The sequence below is a fragment of the Python bivittatus genome, unplaced genomic scaffold (genome assembly GCF_059951505.1).
Source record: "Python bivittatus isolate LINGU-HERP-01145 unplaced genomic scaffold, Pbiv_v1 ctg000330_np1212, whole genome shotgun sequence".
In the NCBI taxonomy this organism is placed as follows: Eukaryota; Metazoa; Chordata; class Lepidosauria; order Squamata; family Pythonidae; genus Python; species Python bivittatus.
This window is the reverse complement of record NW_028277058.1, coordinates 18,862,132-18,879,893: the sequence shown is the minus strand read 5'-3', so window position 1 is coordinate 18,879,893 and position 17,762 is coordinate 18,862,132. Positions and strand designations below refer to the sequence as shown.

At 35.8% G+C, this 17,762-nt stretch overlaps 1 protein-coding gene across 2 annotated transcripts in view; it reads right to left on the bottom strand.

The window, feature by feature from the left end:
- The window catches only part of SRGAP1 (SLIT-ROBO Rho GTPase activating protein 1), a 113,396-nt gene that overhangs the window by 52,701 nt on the left and 42,933 nt on the right, over positions 1-17,762 (bottom strand). For both annotated transcript variants that reach the window (XM_088141777.1, XM_088141778.1), the window contains exon 2: positions 1,053-1,248. In XM_088141777.1, the coding sequence (XP_087997903.1) occupies positions 1,053-1,248 (196 nt within the window). The remainder of the gene's footprint in view (positions 1-1,052; positions 1,249-17,762) is intronic.

Sequence of the window (17,762 nt, the reverse complement as noted above, 5' to 3'; positions counted from 1 at the left end):
CTGTAGCTTGAAACATAGGATATAATTCAGGGACAGGACATCCCCATGGTCCCTTGTGGGAAGCAAGTCATAAAACTGGGAAGGCTGTTCTCTAGGTGGCACATAAAAGGTGAAAACAATCAGATGCATTATTGTCTTGTGGTTCTACTTTCTTTAAAGACTGGAGGAAAAAGATTATTTCATATTAGGTCTTCATAACTTGCATAATTATATAAATATTGCAAAACGAATTCAAATTTTGCTGTTCAACTTATGTACCAGATTGTTGTTTTACAGCTAGCACAAAGACACTGTATTTGACATAAACTTTGGTGATTGGGTGTCTGACAAATTCCAAACATAGAATACCTGCTTCATTTCTCCACCTCTAAAATGTTTTCTACTTCCTGGAAAAAATCTATCTACATGGCTGCTAAGTGTTAACACTGAAATTGATAATAAATCAATAATGGATACTATAGTAAGGAATGTTCCAAGATTTCTCAGGGAGGGGGAAGAGTTGAAATCACCAAATTCTAAAGTGATTATGCACATTAAAAATCAAAATACAAAAGGACAAATATTGCTATTTTAATAAACAGCACTGAAATTAAAGAAACATACAACTCTCAAATGAAAAACATTTTCAAATGAAAAAAATGAATCCTATTCAGATTCATAGTATCAATTAGATGAAACTTGACCTGGGCTAGAAACAAGTTATATGTCTGGTTATTCTCTCTAGGAAATTGTGCCTTCACATACTCTGGTTTCTTTGCTATAATACCTTGTTTTGTCTAGAGAGGAATACTTTGACTTAAGGCTCATTAATAACCAGATTATAAGAACAAAATAAGGTTACTTGTTGCACATTGTAATTTAGAAGACATCATTAGACCATGCTTCAGATTTCATGGAAAATATATATTCTGAAAAAGTTAGGATGTCTTCAGAAAAATTGGTTGAGCACTCTCAGCACACAAGATCAATTCTAGTCTGAAAAACCATGGTTGATTGGACAGCAATTCTGATAATTAGTTCAGCCTTCAATTATATAAGGAACCTTGGCTTACTTGTACTGTTGATGATCTTTAGTACTTCTTGTTTTTGCCATGAACCTTTCAGCTAACTTTTCTAGATTGCGTGAATATTCCGTTTCTATTTCTGCCTTTTTGCGAAAGAAATCTTGCAAGTCTTGAAGAAGCTGCACTCTCATCTCAGTTTGCTGCTCCAGACATTTCTGTTGTTCTATTAGCTGAGCTCGAATTTCTAGATGGAAACATAGCAGTGTGGTTAGAAGTTTACTAATTCGTCAATAACCCTCCTAATACATATACTTTTATGAAGTTTATATCATTCAATTTAGGAATAATCAGATCACTAGCTACAATGTTCAAATGGTTCTTAGAAAGGCTACCTTTGATGCTTGTCAAAAGAAACATGTTAAATCTGTAATGAAAGAGTTTCATTGGTTATCAGTAAGAATCTTGGCGAAATTAAAGGAGTTGCATTCAATCTTTAAAGCCATAAATATTCTGTTTCCACATTACTATACATGAGGTCTTGGGAAATACTTCTTTCTGTATAAATGTACACTTCCTGGCATGGTTACATCATTTTATAAATTCTGTTTTGAATGTGATAGGCAATTATACTTCCTTGATTGTTATGAAAAGTGGAAGCTTTTCTGTGGTGCCATATCTTTTGTCAGCAGGAAATTTTTTCAAGCCTCAGAAGATCATCATGACCTTTTCATTCTGAAATTCAGGTGGCCTTCAAGTGAATTAGCTGCTGAGGCTTTCTTGATATAATTGTAAATCTAAAAATATCTTCCTACTGATCTTTTTGGTTCTTTGTTTTTAAAGGAAATATTGGCATTTTATAATGTTTTATTATAATTGTAAGGCACCTTCAGCTCTTGCTATAGATCAAAAGCAGCATAAGACAAATAAATGATAAGTAGCCTAAAGACTTAAGTGTCTTGTTTGCTGAATGAAGCAGAGTCAAAAAAATAGATCTTGACTTAACATTCCAAAATGAGGGCCAAGGAAAATGTTTTTCAGAGCTGATGTTGCTATGCTGGACCTCTCCCACCACTTGCTTGTAACATCTACCAGCAAATATAACAAGTATCACTGCACTATACATTTCCCTTTAGCAGATGTGTACAAGGAAACACATTACACAATGACACATTATGTGTTCTTTATGTTAAATACTGCAAGTGAGAGGAGGTTTCAAGTGGTAGCAACTCCATGTCTTATAAACATTCAGTTTCGCTTCAAAGGGAGTGAATGTTAAGTACTGGTAGTGCTTGATGGAATGTCTTCTTTATCTAGAATGAAACTTCCCCTTATAGTTTTAAATCAGTTGGCATGCTTCCATTACTGTCTGGCAACTTTTATTTAATGCTCATATATCTGTGGCATTAGAGCACTAAGTACTTTTCTGACCACCTAAAATAAAAAAATTTAGAATAATGTTGCTATATTACATATTTTATTCACATTTCTTTTCAAACACAAATGAAACACATACAAAAGGACGAGATAGCATATATTGTCACTCTCAGGTATTAAACATTTAGATTCTCTTCCCCCATCTGATTGTTAAAACTTGTTCATAATCTTCCACAACTCATGGGTATATACATTAGTAGGATATTAACACTATAATAATATATAATTATGTAATACATGTTAACAAAAGTAGAAATTCAAAATGTTAACAAACATTCACCAAACTTCCAATCTATGTTTGAAAGAAAAGAATTTAGTTTGGGGATTTGGAGAACCATGAATCAGAGTACGTTCATACAGTCAAGTTATCAGATCCAATTCCCAACTTTAAAAATTGGGAAAAAGATGGTGATACTGAAAAATTGGATGGAAGCAGGGATATCGACTTTGGACCAAGTGATAGATGATGAAGATAAATTTTTAACGTACTCTGTCTTAAGAGATAAATATTATCTATCAAATGTAACCCAATGGTAATATTTACAGCTACAACATTTGTTAACAACATTGTTTGGACCAGCTGCATTTTCAGCTTGAGACACCAGAGATATTAGAACAAGTTGTTAAATCCTTTAAAACTAAAAAAAAACCCCTACTATTACTTTGTATAGATATTTGTTATCAATAAATCAATTTGATATGCAGATGTTAAGGGATGAGTGGAATAAAGAATTAGAGATTTCTACATTGCCTAGACAATGGGAGAATGTCTTAACTTTTATAGCAAGAGTATCAATGGACCTTAAAATACGACTTATGCAACAAAAAATAATATTTAGAATTTATTGGACTCCTCTATGTCTGTATAGAAAAGGACTGTCAAAAACAGCATTTTGTTGGAGATGTTTTTACAATGTCCTATACTTATTAGGTTTTGAGAGAAAGTAGTGGACTATATACAGTGGGGCAAAAAAGTATTTAGTCAGCCACCAATTCTGCAAGTTCTCCCACTTAAAAAGATGAGAGAGGCCTGTAATTTTCATCATTGGTATACCTCAACTATGAGAGACAAAATGGGGAAAAAAATCCAGAAAATCACATTGTCTGATTTTTAAAGAATTTATTTGCAAATCATGGTGGAAAATAAGTATTTGGTCAATATCAAAAGTTCATCTCAATACTTTGTTATATATCCTTTGTTGGCAATGACAGAGGTCAAACGTTTTCTGTAAGTTTTCACAAGGTTTTCACACACTGTTGCTGGTATTTTGGCCCATTCCTCCATGCAGATCTCCTCTAGAGCAGTGATGTTTTGGGGCTGTCGCTGGGCAACACGGACTTTCAACTCCCTCCAAAGGTTTTCCATGGCGTTGAGATCTAGAGACTGGCTAGGCCACTCCAGGACCTTGAAATGCTTCTTACGAAGCCACTCCTTCATTGCCCGGGTGGTGTGTTTGGGATCATTGTCATGCTGAAAGACCCAGCCACGTTTCATCTTCAGTGCCCCTGCTGATGGAAGGAGGTGTTCACTCAAAATCTCACGATACATGGCCCCATTCATTCTTTCCTTTACATGGATCAGTCGTCCTGGTCCCTTTGCAGAAAAACAGCCTCAAAGCATGATGTTTCCACCCCCATGCTTCACAGTAGGTATGGTGTTCTTTGGATGCAACTCAGCATTCTCTCTTCTCCAAACACGACAAGTTGAGTTTAGACCAAAACATTCTACTTTGGTTTCATCTGACCATATGACATTCTCCCAATCCTCTTCTGGATCATCCAAATGCTCTCTAGCAAACTTCAGACGGGCCCGGACATGTACTGGCTTAAGCAGGGGGACACGTCTGGCACTGCAGGATTTGAGTCCCTGGCAGCATAGTGTGTTACTGATGTACTGATGAACATACCTTTGTTCCTTTGGTCCCAGCTCTCTGCAGGTCATTCACTAGGTCCCCCCGTGTGGTTCTGGGATTTTTGCTCACCGTTCTTGTGATCATTTTAACCCCACAGGGTGAGATCTTGCATGGAGCCCCAGATCGAGGGAGATTATCAGTGGTCTTGTATGTCTTCCATTTTCTAATTATTGCTCCCACAGTTGATTTCTTCACACCAAGCTGCTTGCCTATTGCAGATTAGCCTGGTGCAGGTCTACAATTTTGTTTCTGGTGTCCTTCAACAGCTCTTTGGTCTTAGCCATAGTGGAGTTTGGAGTGTGACTGTTTGAGGTTGTGGACAGGTGTCTTTTATACTGATAACAAGGTCAAACAGGTGCCATTACTACAGGTAATGAGTGGAGGACAGAGGAGCCTCTTAAAGAAGTAGTTACAGGTCTGTGAGAGCCAGACATCTTGCTTGTTTGTAGGTGACCAAATACTTATTTTCCACCATGATTTGCAAATAAATTCTTTAAAAATCAGACAATGTGATTTTCTGGATTTTTCCCTCCATTTTGTCTCTCATAGTTGAGGTATACCTATGATGAAAATTACAAGCCTCTCTCATCTTTTTAAGTGAGAGAACTTGCACAATTGGTGGCTGACTAAATACTTTTTTGCCCCACTGTAAATATGATTGTGTGACAAAAGCTAAAATTTTCAAAGGATAATATTCTTTTGAACTATATACCTAGTACATGGAACTTCACATCTGGACAACGTAAATGGATTCTCCATGCCTTACTATGGCCAAAAGACTGATATTGCCCCATTTATTCAATGGATTGAAGACCTGATTGTGTTTGCCACTTATGAACGGATTGCCTATAGACATAGACTTTGTATGGAAAAGTGTAATGAAATATGGGACTCATTTATAAAAAAACACAGTAGGTTAAAAAAAAAATAGTAACATAAATCTATTAGAAATATATATGTACTTGAATAATATTTGTATTAGATAAGCATATATAGAATTGAAATTTTTTATTGTTATAATGATATATTAACACTTTCCCCCCTTGCTGTATTTTTTTCACTTTTTCGTTAAACCACTTTTATGTATTTTTTCCTTCTTTTTGCAATAAAAATTCAGATAGATAGATAGATAGATAGATAGATAGATAGATAGATAGATAGATAGATAGATAGATATCAGATCCAATGACTGAAATATTAAGTGAAGAAATTTGGCATGATTAAAAGAACTCACAGCTCAAGTCTCTAGAGAGCTCTTATATCATTGGCTGACATCCCCCCAAACAAGACTTTTCTGTGGAGGAAGCTGACACATACAGATGTAAGTCACTGAATGATGAAACACCAAGTAGTTTATATTTTATGTATGAGTCATTGTACTCAGAAATAAATTCATCACCGGTCTGCTTTCCTTCCTAGCCATATTGTTGAGTTTTTACCTAATCTTAGCTTTCAAGATCGCAGGCGGCCCTGCATTCCTGTCTTGGCTGTGTGTTCTGAATTGCGGATTCCACACTTTCCTTCGAATTCTGAATCCGGTGTTGTGTCCTGTGTCTCTTGAGGGTTTTCTGTAAAACATCTCCTTTAACACAAACCCTCCAGGGTGTTATCTGAGTAGCAGGTTGCTCAGCAGATGCTGAAGGAATTGTTTATAACTTGGAGTGGAGCTGGTAGGAACATTCCTAAGGGAGTATCACCATCTGTTTTGAGAGAAAACCTAAGCAATAATTCTTCCTATCATTTTTCTTTTTTCTTTGCTTGCACGTATTCCTTACAAAATAGGTGCAGAGTTTTAACCATCCAAGGTGCAAGACTACATACAGACAGAATAAAAGGCTGGTTTTCAATGGTTCTTGAAATAATGAAATCATTACTATGGTCTCTTGATTTGTTTTTTAAGTCGCTGCTGTGAAGAAAAACTAAGGAGTTATTTCCCTATGAAAACTAAACAACTAAGTACTGATTATTATGTTTTTTTAGCCACCACAAATTCTGTTTAACTCTGATAAGGTGAATATATTCCCATTAATCAGTCCTCTGATCAGCGGAAGAAAATCGTATGAATATTCTTACTTTTAATAGCTTGATAGCAAAAATAATTTGTTATGCATTTCTTAAACATTTCAAGACCATGGAATAACAGACTTTTTCAAAAATGAGAAATACAGTTCTTTTGAAAAGGGAAGGAAATAAAAGGAATACTGAATAATCTTTTCATAATATACTTTTTTTTTTTATTTGGTACATTATAAAATAATGGGATATATGAGCTTGTACATGAACGCATATTTCATCAATGTTTGAAATGAGATTTATCAAAACCCCCTCTTAGAGCCAGTATAATAGTCAACTTAGTCAGATATCTGGCATTATTCGTAGTAAGTCCCAAAAGGTAGCAAGAAGAACTGCTATCAAAAATGATCCTGTAAGTGCAGATTCAGTTCCAATTGGTATAATCGGGATTACTTTCATCTGAACTTTCAATCATCTCTTTTCTTTTAAATAATAAATTGACACATTATGTTATAGCTATCCTTTTATAACCAAATGTGTTAAATTTTACTGGAGATAGTACTATTAGATAGAACTGCAAAGCCACATATTGTGGATGCAATCATCCTGAGATATGCTTCCGAGTTTTTCCTTGTCAGACATGCTAAATGATGAACAAATTTGGCATTTCCTGCTTTGTTCAACTGCTTGCCATAATTTAGTCATTGCATGTATGGAACCATGGATTCAAAACAAAACAAAACAAGACATAAAAGATTTTTCTGTGAGCCCTGGGCAAGCTTGACCTGTGGGTTTGTCAGATGGACCAGCTACAGCTGCGCAAGAGTAACTTGATAGCGATGCAGGATAAAATTGTGGAATACGTCTAAATATTTAGAAAACAATGGTGTTACATAGAATGTAATTGAAGAAAAACTGGTTTATATAACTATATTGATATAAATGTAAAACTAGTTTTTTCCCAAAATAATTTACTTTAAAATGGAATAGTTGACTTAAATTTGCTGAAAATACAGTAATGGAGGCAGATGAAGTATTTTTCCTGTTGAATGTTCCTTTGGAGGGGGGAAATTGTCTTAAATTCAGAGTTCTCTCTGTTTCAGGTAAATCTAGCAATTCTACATAACTGTTTATGTTTTTAACTTTTATATCCTGTCTATATTTTTAAAAGTCACTTTGTCAGCCACTCTCAATAGCTAACCTTTCTACCTAGATAGTACAAAAAGCAAGATATAAATTGAATGAATAATGAATGCATCAATCAATCAATTATATCTTCACAGTTAGAATAATTGCAAATACAGGACATGGTATCATGCACGTGCCATACAATTTCCCCTGCTCCCAATTTACTGAGTTAACCTAAATAATATTTCAGAAGGTTTTGAAGTAGCCTAGAACGTGACATACAGAATGTTGAGGCTGACACACCTTTTGCTTCTAGTATTTTACGATTTCATTCAAGTCACAAACATAAAAGAAGTAAGCATTAAAATCTGTCACGTTCAAATAAATCAACTGCATTGCCTCATCTAATGGGGAAATTTATTAGCTGGAAAAAGAATATGAGTCAATATATTTAAGGACAAGTATTTTAATTCTGTAAAGGATGCATTTAAGAAAAAACTACTGAATATTTATGCCTTAATCTAGGCTTTAGGTTGTTCAAAGTCAGTTGGAGTGCAAACTGTGGATAGAGTTCTGTTATTTTCCACAACAGGTATTCTCAGGTATGTTGGACTTCAGCTCATTTTATTTCCAGTCAGCATTATGAGACACTTTGTTTCTTGATTCCTTCTCTCCCTCCATTCTCCTTTTGGCCTTAAACCATCAAGATATCTAATGGTAAAGCATTGTTCTTTTCTTCTGGAAATTGTCAGAATGGTTCTTACTCAAATATTGTTTCGGTAACTTGCTTTTCCATCTATGTACTACTCCTGACATATGCACATGCAATACACCTCCTTTCCACTGAACACCTTTTCAGCCCCTGCCATGAACTGGGAGTAAAATCTAGAACTTGCTAGAACTATTGCCAAATCAACCACTTTGTGTCTCAAATTATATAGTAATCCTTGGGGTTTATTTTAATGCTACGGATGAATGCAGCTATTCTTCTGAATTAAGTATTAATTTTGTATCCCAACAACCAACTTAATTCTGGCATGGAAGCCTTAGTACTGTTGCCTAGACTGTAGGAAGATCTACTCACTGGAGTAATAAGAGTGTCAAAATACTCCACGTAGCTCCAGAGGTCTTTGATTTTTGTTCTTGGCTATTCATAATCACAGCCGAGAGTCATTTGGCTGCCTATTCTCTCAGACTTCTGAATGGATGGCACTTGGCCCATCCACAATCTGGTAGGCCTGAAACATCATAGCAGAATGCTGAGTAACATTTTGAGCACCATCTCTGCTGTGGAAACTGGCCATCTGTGCCAGCCATGAAGTGTTGGCTCTACATCTGTTCATCACAATACAACAAAGTCTGTATTTTGCTCTCTGCAGGGAGGGACCTGGAAATCTGAGGTCAAATCAAGGGAAAGAACAGGGTCTTTTCATGCTTTAAACCTCTGTGTCTCATTTCAAATTGTGAGCAGTCAAATAAAGCACAGATGTACACTGACACCCTTCTTACTTATTCGCAAATTCTAAGACTGGATCTTAGGAGTTCTCGGCATTAAAAATGTTTTTCACTAACATTCACATTGAAAATTGGAATGAGATGCTGCTTTAATCAGGAATAACTTGGCATGGAAGAATTAACAAACTTTTCCTTCTCACTTGTTTTTGTTTTTGCAGCTAAATGCAAATGTATTGCAGGAACTGTTATGTTCAGGGACAGAGTGGAACAGATCTTCAATTTGTCTGGTAAAAATATGCTTTCAGATATAGTAAATCCAATAGATCTCTATAGTCATCCAAAAGATTGAAATGACAACTGTTGACAGAAAATCCTCATAAGCTATAGATAATAGCTATAATAATTCTATAATACTATAGAAAGTATTAATTCCATGTTATCCTATGCCTACAGCTAATTTGGATAAATTACAGGACATGCCTAACAGTCCCCTACTATGTTATAAAGAGTGGCCAGAACACACTTGAAATCTTATTTTTAATTAGCAGTTATTTGGAACAGCTCCTCTGATGGTATGCCATAAGATTTATTTATGTTTATTAAATAATTTAATGTATTTTATTAAAAGCTCTTTACTTTGTAAAGGCTGAAAACTAAATTCTCTGCATTAGAGTTACAGTGCCAAAGGCAATGAAAATAAAAGGGATAAATGGAGGAATAGAGATACAACACTAAATAAAGCAGGCTCAATAACATACCAATGAAAGGTAGAATAAAATAAATGATCAAAGAATTCAGGACATTTTTAGTCTAAATATGCAATCAAATATTGCTCCAGTTGGTGATTATGGCTGCAATCCTACTCATGCTTGCTTTACTGTAAGTAAGGTCCTCTAAACACAATAGATTGAATGTACATCCATAGGATTGTGTCTTTAGGCTGCAATACTATGCAGAATTGCCAGGGATTAAATCTCATTAAATATAGGGAAACTAATTTCCACATAAAGATGCATGGGATGGGATTATCAGGTTGCAATCTAGTTTTGGAAAAAAATCTCAGAATAAATGTGTTTAGAGTCAAGATTCTTCTTAATCAGGGGTCCTACATAAAAGTGGGTTTCTCTCAGTGAGTAAGCTGCCATGAGCTCTGGTTCATCTGAATGTGGAAATTTGGGAGGCCACTTTCAATTAATTAATGAAGCAACTGTTTTTTACCACATCTTCACTATCTTAGATTATCTTCTGAGCCTAGGGAATAGATTCTGTATGTATGCTGAAGGAATGAGACCACTCAACCAATTGAACAAATAAGTGAGAAGCCAAGGTAATATTGTCAGTGTTGCTTCCCATTTACAAAAATCCAACACAGGCAATCTAAAAGGGAGCCAAAAGAGTTTCATGTCTGGAAGGCAACTACACAATGGGAGACCCTCCAATTTATAATAATTCTCTGTACCCAACTATGATTCTCCTGCCATATCAAAACCATTCCTGAGATTTCCCCAATCCTTAAAAATTACTCTGGCAGGAAGGATTAAGCAGAAGCTTGCATTTGCCTGCAGCCAAGTCTCTGTCTCTTTATAGCCTATGTAGGAAAAAACAAAGTGCAGATGGAGAGCCAAATTAATACTATACTTTGATCACAATGGAAGAGGCACTCAAAACAGAATGATATCATAATCAAGCATCATATTGCTTTACTCAATAAGGAGCTTTAAGGCACTGGCCTTGTTGCTAGGAAAACTACCCTATGGGGAAGAGAACACTGTCTCAAAGAGCAGCCTCACGCAACACACAGTGGAAATCATTTCTGAAAAGCAGGTTTTTTTCCTTCTTTGAAGGAGCAGCTTTCTCGGGCAGGATTCAGAAACTAAAACACAAAGGAGTGAATCCACTAACCTTGGCATTTAAAAGTCTTGCACAACTTTTGACACAAGAGAAGCAAAACCCATGGCTGGTTTGATGGGCAAGGGGGAGGAAATGGATGCTTCCAAAGACCAACTTGCAGTAGTCATAATGGAAGACATGGAGGAGGAGTACGTTTTAGCCTGATTTCCAAGCGTGGCCTTTAAATGCTTTCTGGTGGAAATGAACATTAAGCAGAACTCCAGGAAAACTAAATGATACAGTAAATTAAACAACAATAATTAGTCATGTTCTAAATGGAACAACGTAGTCATAGCGAACTGTCAGAATGGGAGGTTATTGTTTTTTTTAAATGAACAGCTGTAATACTAGCAATAATGTTTACATTACAATTATACTGGTAAAGAAAAAGAAAGTACAAAACTGAACCCAGTTACATTCCTAATTGCAATGTGGACTGCTTTTTCCTTAAATTTATTTACGAACATTCCAGCACACAGAGAAAGATTTACTGAGTAGAAAATCGGCTATAAATTAAGAACTCTATTTTTTAAAAAACTCAAATGGACCATTTTGCATGTGCTTTTAAAACTGTAAAGCTCTTTACTAACTTCACTGTTTTCAACATTCAATATTTTGAGCTAAAAAGTCAGGTGTTTTAATTCTAAGTGAAAACTAAAATTTTAATTTGTTAGAAAAAAATTATAAGCAGCATACTACAGTTAATGAAAGCTAGTTTGGTGTAGTAGTTAAGACATCAGGCTAGAAACTGAGAGACCGTGAATTCTAGACCTGCCTTAAGCACAAAGCAGTGACCTTGGGCCAGTCACTCTTTCTCCACCCTAGGAAGCAAGCAATGGCAAGCCACTTCTGAAATCTTGCCAAGAAAACTGCAGGGACTAGCCCAGGTAGTCATCAGGAGACAACACTAACTCAAAGGTACACACACACACACACACACACACAAAGTACAGTTAATAGAAATCAAATCAAGATTTGCTACATATGACAGGAAAACTATAGAACTCAACACTGAAGATTATGTTAAAATTGTGAAAGTAAAATTTAAATAAAACTTTATCACACTGAGTATATATAGTATTGTGTTAGTGTAGTATGGCTTATCTACAGATATTCATTATTCAGTATTAGTAACCATATAATTCCTGATATAAACAGAATGATCTCAATCCATGCTATTAATCAATATGAGGATGAAGAAAATAATTCCTCTTGGTCCCATGTCTGACAACTATGTTTAGGATTAGTGTGCAAGGGCCTGATATTTGTAAATATGCAAATGCAAGGCTCCACAACAGTATCAGAAACCATAATCATGCCCAAGTTCCTGACTGTGAGATCCCTTTCAAATAAGCAAGAGGTAAGTGCACTGAAGGCACCAATCTAGTACCTCTACTGTGCATTCAATGGAAGGAGAAATATCTCTGTAATGCTAAAGTTAGACCTACTATTTGGGGATGTGAGACATCTAATCACAGATAAATGATCTTTAGTATGATTAAAAGGACAGCAATAGTTATCTTTTAATCCCATGAAGGCACCATTTGGGCATTCTCCCTCAGATTCCAAAACATCCTGGAATAAAAGTATTTACTGAATGCTAAGATTTATTAATTTTAATTAATTAAAATATTAATTTTATGAATATGTTTGATACATGATGCTGTTCCAATTTGTCCTGCTTCTTCTTGAAAGCATGAGAACTGAGGCCTTGGGGGGACGACGGGGAAAGAATTTGTGGTTGGCCTCTAAATGTTAGCTAAGCTGTCAACAACCAAACTCACTGTTGGATCTACTCTCACTTCATCATATATTAATTGTATTTGCTTCAAATAATTTTCAAACAAATAGATTCTCTCATGTAGCAAAAAATAGGCAATATTAAACCATTTAGGTACTTTGAAATGCTTCATTATTGGCAGATCTACTAAAAACTTAGAGCATTATTTTGTTTAAAAAAAAACCCTCCTCTGTCTGGTTTTGTTATGCATATAACACAGAATTTTCATTCTCCAAAACTTCACAATGTAAAAAAGAAAAGAAAAGAAACAGCAAAGCGAAGGCATCTACCTCTTGATGTCAAGCGTGCAGACACTTTCAAAGAGATAGCCATTTTAGTGCTTGGCACCGACAGTGCTTATAAACCTGTCATCACTTCTAGGCACTTTTTGATCTTTTCCATCTGCATTTTCAGTGAAGTCATTTGCCCACAGAATGAAGGAAACCACATCCCTCTTCTGTAGCAGTCATTCACTCTATCATTCCAAAGTGCTCTGCCATATCTCAGATACTCAGCCTGAGTATTTGCACTTGTTCTTCCTTTTAAGTGTGCATGAGAGAACATAGCGTAGCAGCTGCCAAGTGAGAATGTGAAAGTATCTCTTTTCTTGGTGACATTCATCATGTCAGTTTCATCTGGATTACTGAGAGCTATTTGCTTCAGTACTGTACCTATTTCACATGCCACAAAGCACTGAATAACATATATTACTGTACAACAAGGCATTTAGAAGCAGCAGGCTGAAGAAGGCTGAAATACAGCATTTATGCTAACAACAGGCCTCAAAGACTAATATAGTCAGTAAATCTTTCACCACATCTGAAAGCTGCAAACTAATTTGGGAGATGCTATGTAAGTTATATAGAATTTACATTTAGACCTATCTGCCTTACATCCAGGACCTACTCTGTAGTGAGACAGCTTTTTACTCTGCCTAGTGACAGAATTGTACCTGTATATGGGCTATTCCCTTCTCTGTTGCCAATACTCCTGTCGCGCTAAAGCTGATTTTGTTTGTGTCATCCATGCAACATGATTTTTCCAGAACATGAATTCAGTCTTTGAGTTCTACAAGCTGCTCTCTCTCCAAACTGACTACTGTCTCTTGTGATAAGAATGCTGTATTTTCATTTCTGTGTGCCTCCTATCAAAAGAACAGTTGTTTGCATACAATACCCACAACAAAATCTCTGTAACCTCTTCTGCAGGAAATCCTGGAATTGATTGTTCCACATTGGCTTTATGTCATGAATAACACAGTTCTGACAACAACCATGACTGGAAAGTGTTATTTTCATCAGGGCAGAGAGAATATTTTCTCCTTCAAAATGAAATTGCACATTAAGTGTTTTGATTCAGTGAGAAGAACCCAACAATTATTTCTGCTTAAAGCACTGACATTATTTGTTGCTCATCTATTTGTCTGGGAGAACAGTAATTGCACACAATGAGTATCTGAATGGTAAATCTTGAAAGCTACAGACTCTGCATGTCCTGCTTGAAATACTGCTCTGTGTTACGACTGTATGGTTCACTTATTGAATATTCCTAAACAAAGTTGCAACAGATTCCAACATTCTACAAGAAGTGTATTGCAACTGTTAAAACTCTTAAAAATAGTTTTAATAGGCCATTAAAATCAGTGAAAGTAAGAGAATTGCTGCCTTTTTCAGTTAAAATTACCCAGATCAACTGAAAAAGATTGTTATCAAGGGCTTGGTGATTTACTACCAATTTTCTCCCAGGGTTTATGAGTATATCCTGAGTTGGTCAGTAATTAATTAATTACTCTTAATTAGTTTGACATAGGCAACAGTATGTTGGCTTGCCAGGCAGTCAACAGATCAGAGATCCTATCTTGCATAGAATAAGATGAACAACTTTTGGGGTAAATTTGATTTTTGTTTCTGCTTGAAACCTACTAGCTAACATGTACCAAAACTGATCCTTCATGTTAACAATGAATGCTGCATAGGTATGACTGTGGCTGATAACCTAGTCTATACCTTTTATAATGTGAATGTTAAATCAGGCAAGTTCAGAAGCAAAAAGCCTGAGAGCAAACTGAACTGTTACAATAAGTAATTGTTGTACAACACACATATGTCAACAACTCCTCCTGCTGACTGCCAAGATGCTCAGATGGGAGAAAGAAACATAAAGCTTGAGCCTTGAGTTTAAGAGAAAAAATAGAGAAAGAAAAAGACGGAGAGGAAAGAAGGGGTAGTTTGAGTCTCACAGTTTGCAAGAGCTATTTGTTTTGACCTACAGATACCTTCTTAGTATCTGTAATAAAAACAGTAGTGTCCTTGAATCCCAGCCTGAGAGCCTTCTTGTTCAAATAGTGGAATGGGAAAAGCCTAACATTTCTGTTGTGTGAGAACCTTAATTGACCAAAGCCATGATGGGCAGCGGAGGTCAATATATATATGGGCCCATCTGATGATGACAAACATATATAGAAGATTGCAACTTGGAATGTAAGAGGAGAAATGGTATGGAGTATCAATTAACAAATGAAAGAAAATAAAAATAATATTGTGTGTCAGTAAAACTAAGAGAAAAGGGAAAGATATGATAGATCTTGTGAAATTATTGAATGCATGCAAAGAAGTGAAAGTGTGGGTTTAATTAAGAATTCAATAGCTAAAATGTATGCCCAGAAAGTATGAATTGGTGTCATCTAGGTTTCTGTGGATGCATAGGAAAGTAAGAGTCCATAGGTTGGTATTGCTGCATGTTATATTCCAGTTAGTAATGATAAAGACCAGTTATAAGTTTTGGGACAACTGCCCAACTTTTTGAATATACTGTGAATATTACCCTATGTTGTGTCATGAATGGATGAGATTGGGGTGGGGAATACGATAAAAGAGCCCAGAAAAAAGTGACTGGGCCATTCAGAGGACCAAAATGAATCAAAATTGTGGCTGGAGAGCATTTGCCTAAAAAATGTCTGTTTGTGTCAGTGAATGGTTGAAGCATTACTCTATTCATACATACACGTGGGAAAGAAATTAATATAAATGTATAAACATGACTGATTTGATTATTTATAATGCAGAATTAAGAGCATTAATGAAGGTTGCAACAGCAGATGGAACAGATTTTTTTGGAACTAATGAGAAGATCTTGCATAAAAATGGAAGTAATGGAAAGAAGTGGAAGAACTGAGTGAAAGAAAGCACAGGAACAGAAAATGTGAATCCTGTATGATCAACTATACAGGTAGTCCTCGCTTATCAACGACTTGTTCAGCCATCATTCAAAGTTACAACGGCTCTGAATAATGAGACAACTGGTCCTCAAAGTTGTGGCTGTTGCAGCATCCCCACGGTCATATAATTGTGGTTCGGGTGCTTGACAACTAGCACACATTTATGATAGTCGCAGCATCCCATGGTTGCATGATCACCGTTTGTGACCTTCACAGCCAGCTTCTAACAAGCAAAGTCAATGGGGAAGCTGGCAAGAAGTTGCAAGTCACGGTCACATGAGGTCCTCGCTTAAGGACCCATGTGGTCCTTACTTAACAACAGCAACTGGGACTGATGAACTGCCGTCATAAATCAGCACGATCATGTGATTTTTCACTTTATGACTACATCACTTAGTGGCAGAGTTGACAATCCCAATTGTGGTTGGTAAGTGAGGACTACCTGTAATCTATCAGAAGACAGATGAATCTTCCGATAGAATGAATGGAAAGTATATATAAGGAAGCTACATGGAACAGAATTGAAAAAAAAGTTATAAAGCACAACAGAAGCATGTGGGTTACAGTAATGAAAAGTATGAAAAATAATGCTTGATTGGTAGAATTATGAAGTGAAAGATTTTATGGATTCTGTGGATGAAAAAATCCATATAAGAGAATGCTGCAGGAAAAAAGAGAATGAAAGATATTGTATAATTTGGAGAGAAAAAGGTTGCAAATAATGTAGCCAAAGAACAAAGATGAAGGTTAAAATAGGCAGAGAAAATACAGGGCAGTTTTACTGCAGGACAATAAAAATTGTTTGGAAGGTTTAAAGGCATCAGCAGAATGAATAAAATTAAAAATAAAAGTGATTAAATGATTTGGGATGAAACTGAAGTGAGGGAGTGCTAGAACTGTAGGGGTATTATAATGATATGGCAAAGAATGGAATTAAAATTAGTGCTACATACATAAGTGTCCAACTTAAACATGAAAAGGAAGTCATACATGCTGTATAATTTTTGAAAAATGATGAAGCCACAGCTGTAGGTGGTGTAACTGAGAAAAGTTAAAATATGGGTGTGGTTTCCTTATGGAGTGGCTGAGCACATTGTATGTGTCTGATGACTGGAAGAATGCCATTATCATTCTCCTGTACAAATAGAAAGGTAACGGGAGTGAATATGTAAACTAAAGAGCAATTATTTTGTTAAATATTCCTTGGAAGGTGGTTTAGCACAATTCTGATGGAAAGGGAATGAGATATAAGAATAAGCAAAATCTGGAAAGTGCAGCCCAGACTTATGCTGAGTAGGTAAAGTGCAGACCATATTTCTGTTTTTCAGCAAGTCACTGAGAAATGCATGACTGAGAGATTTATGGTGTGTGTATTGATTCAGAGAAATATATGGATGATCCAAATAAAGCTTATGTGAAAATAAATAAATAGTTTAGCAAATATTTAAAAACCGAGCATGAAATAAGACAAGGACATGTATTTTTAATGAATTTTGGATATATAAGGTATGCCTGTGGTGACATCAGAGTTCTGTTATTTGGGATATGAATGTGTATGGACTTTGTACGCAGATGCATCCTGTATGTTGCTGGCTGAAAACCCAAATGATTTACTGTGAAGGTTAGAAAGTTTGTATAACACAACAGCCTGGATTTGAACATTTATGTCTGGAAGATCAAAATAGTCTTTGACAGGGACCATGGAGTAAATAATTCCAAGTTATATATATAAATGGTAAAAAATTAGATCAGGTAGTGCATTTGCATACCTTATTAAAACGTTTACTAAAGATGGGAAAATGGATAAATGTGCAGAAGTGGCAAAAAAAAAGGCAGTGGGTTATATGTGGCTTGTTGCAAGCAATGAATGTTTGTGGACATGAAAAATGTCCACAGACATCCATCCAATGGACATGAAAAAGGATGCG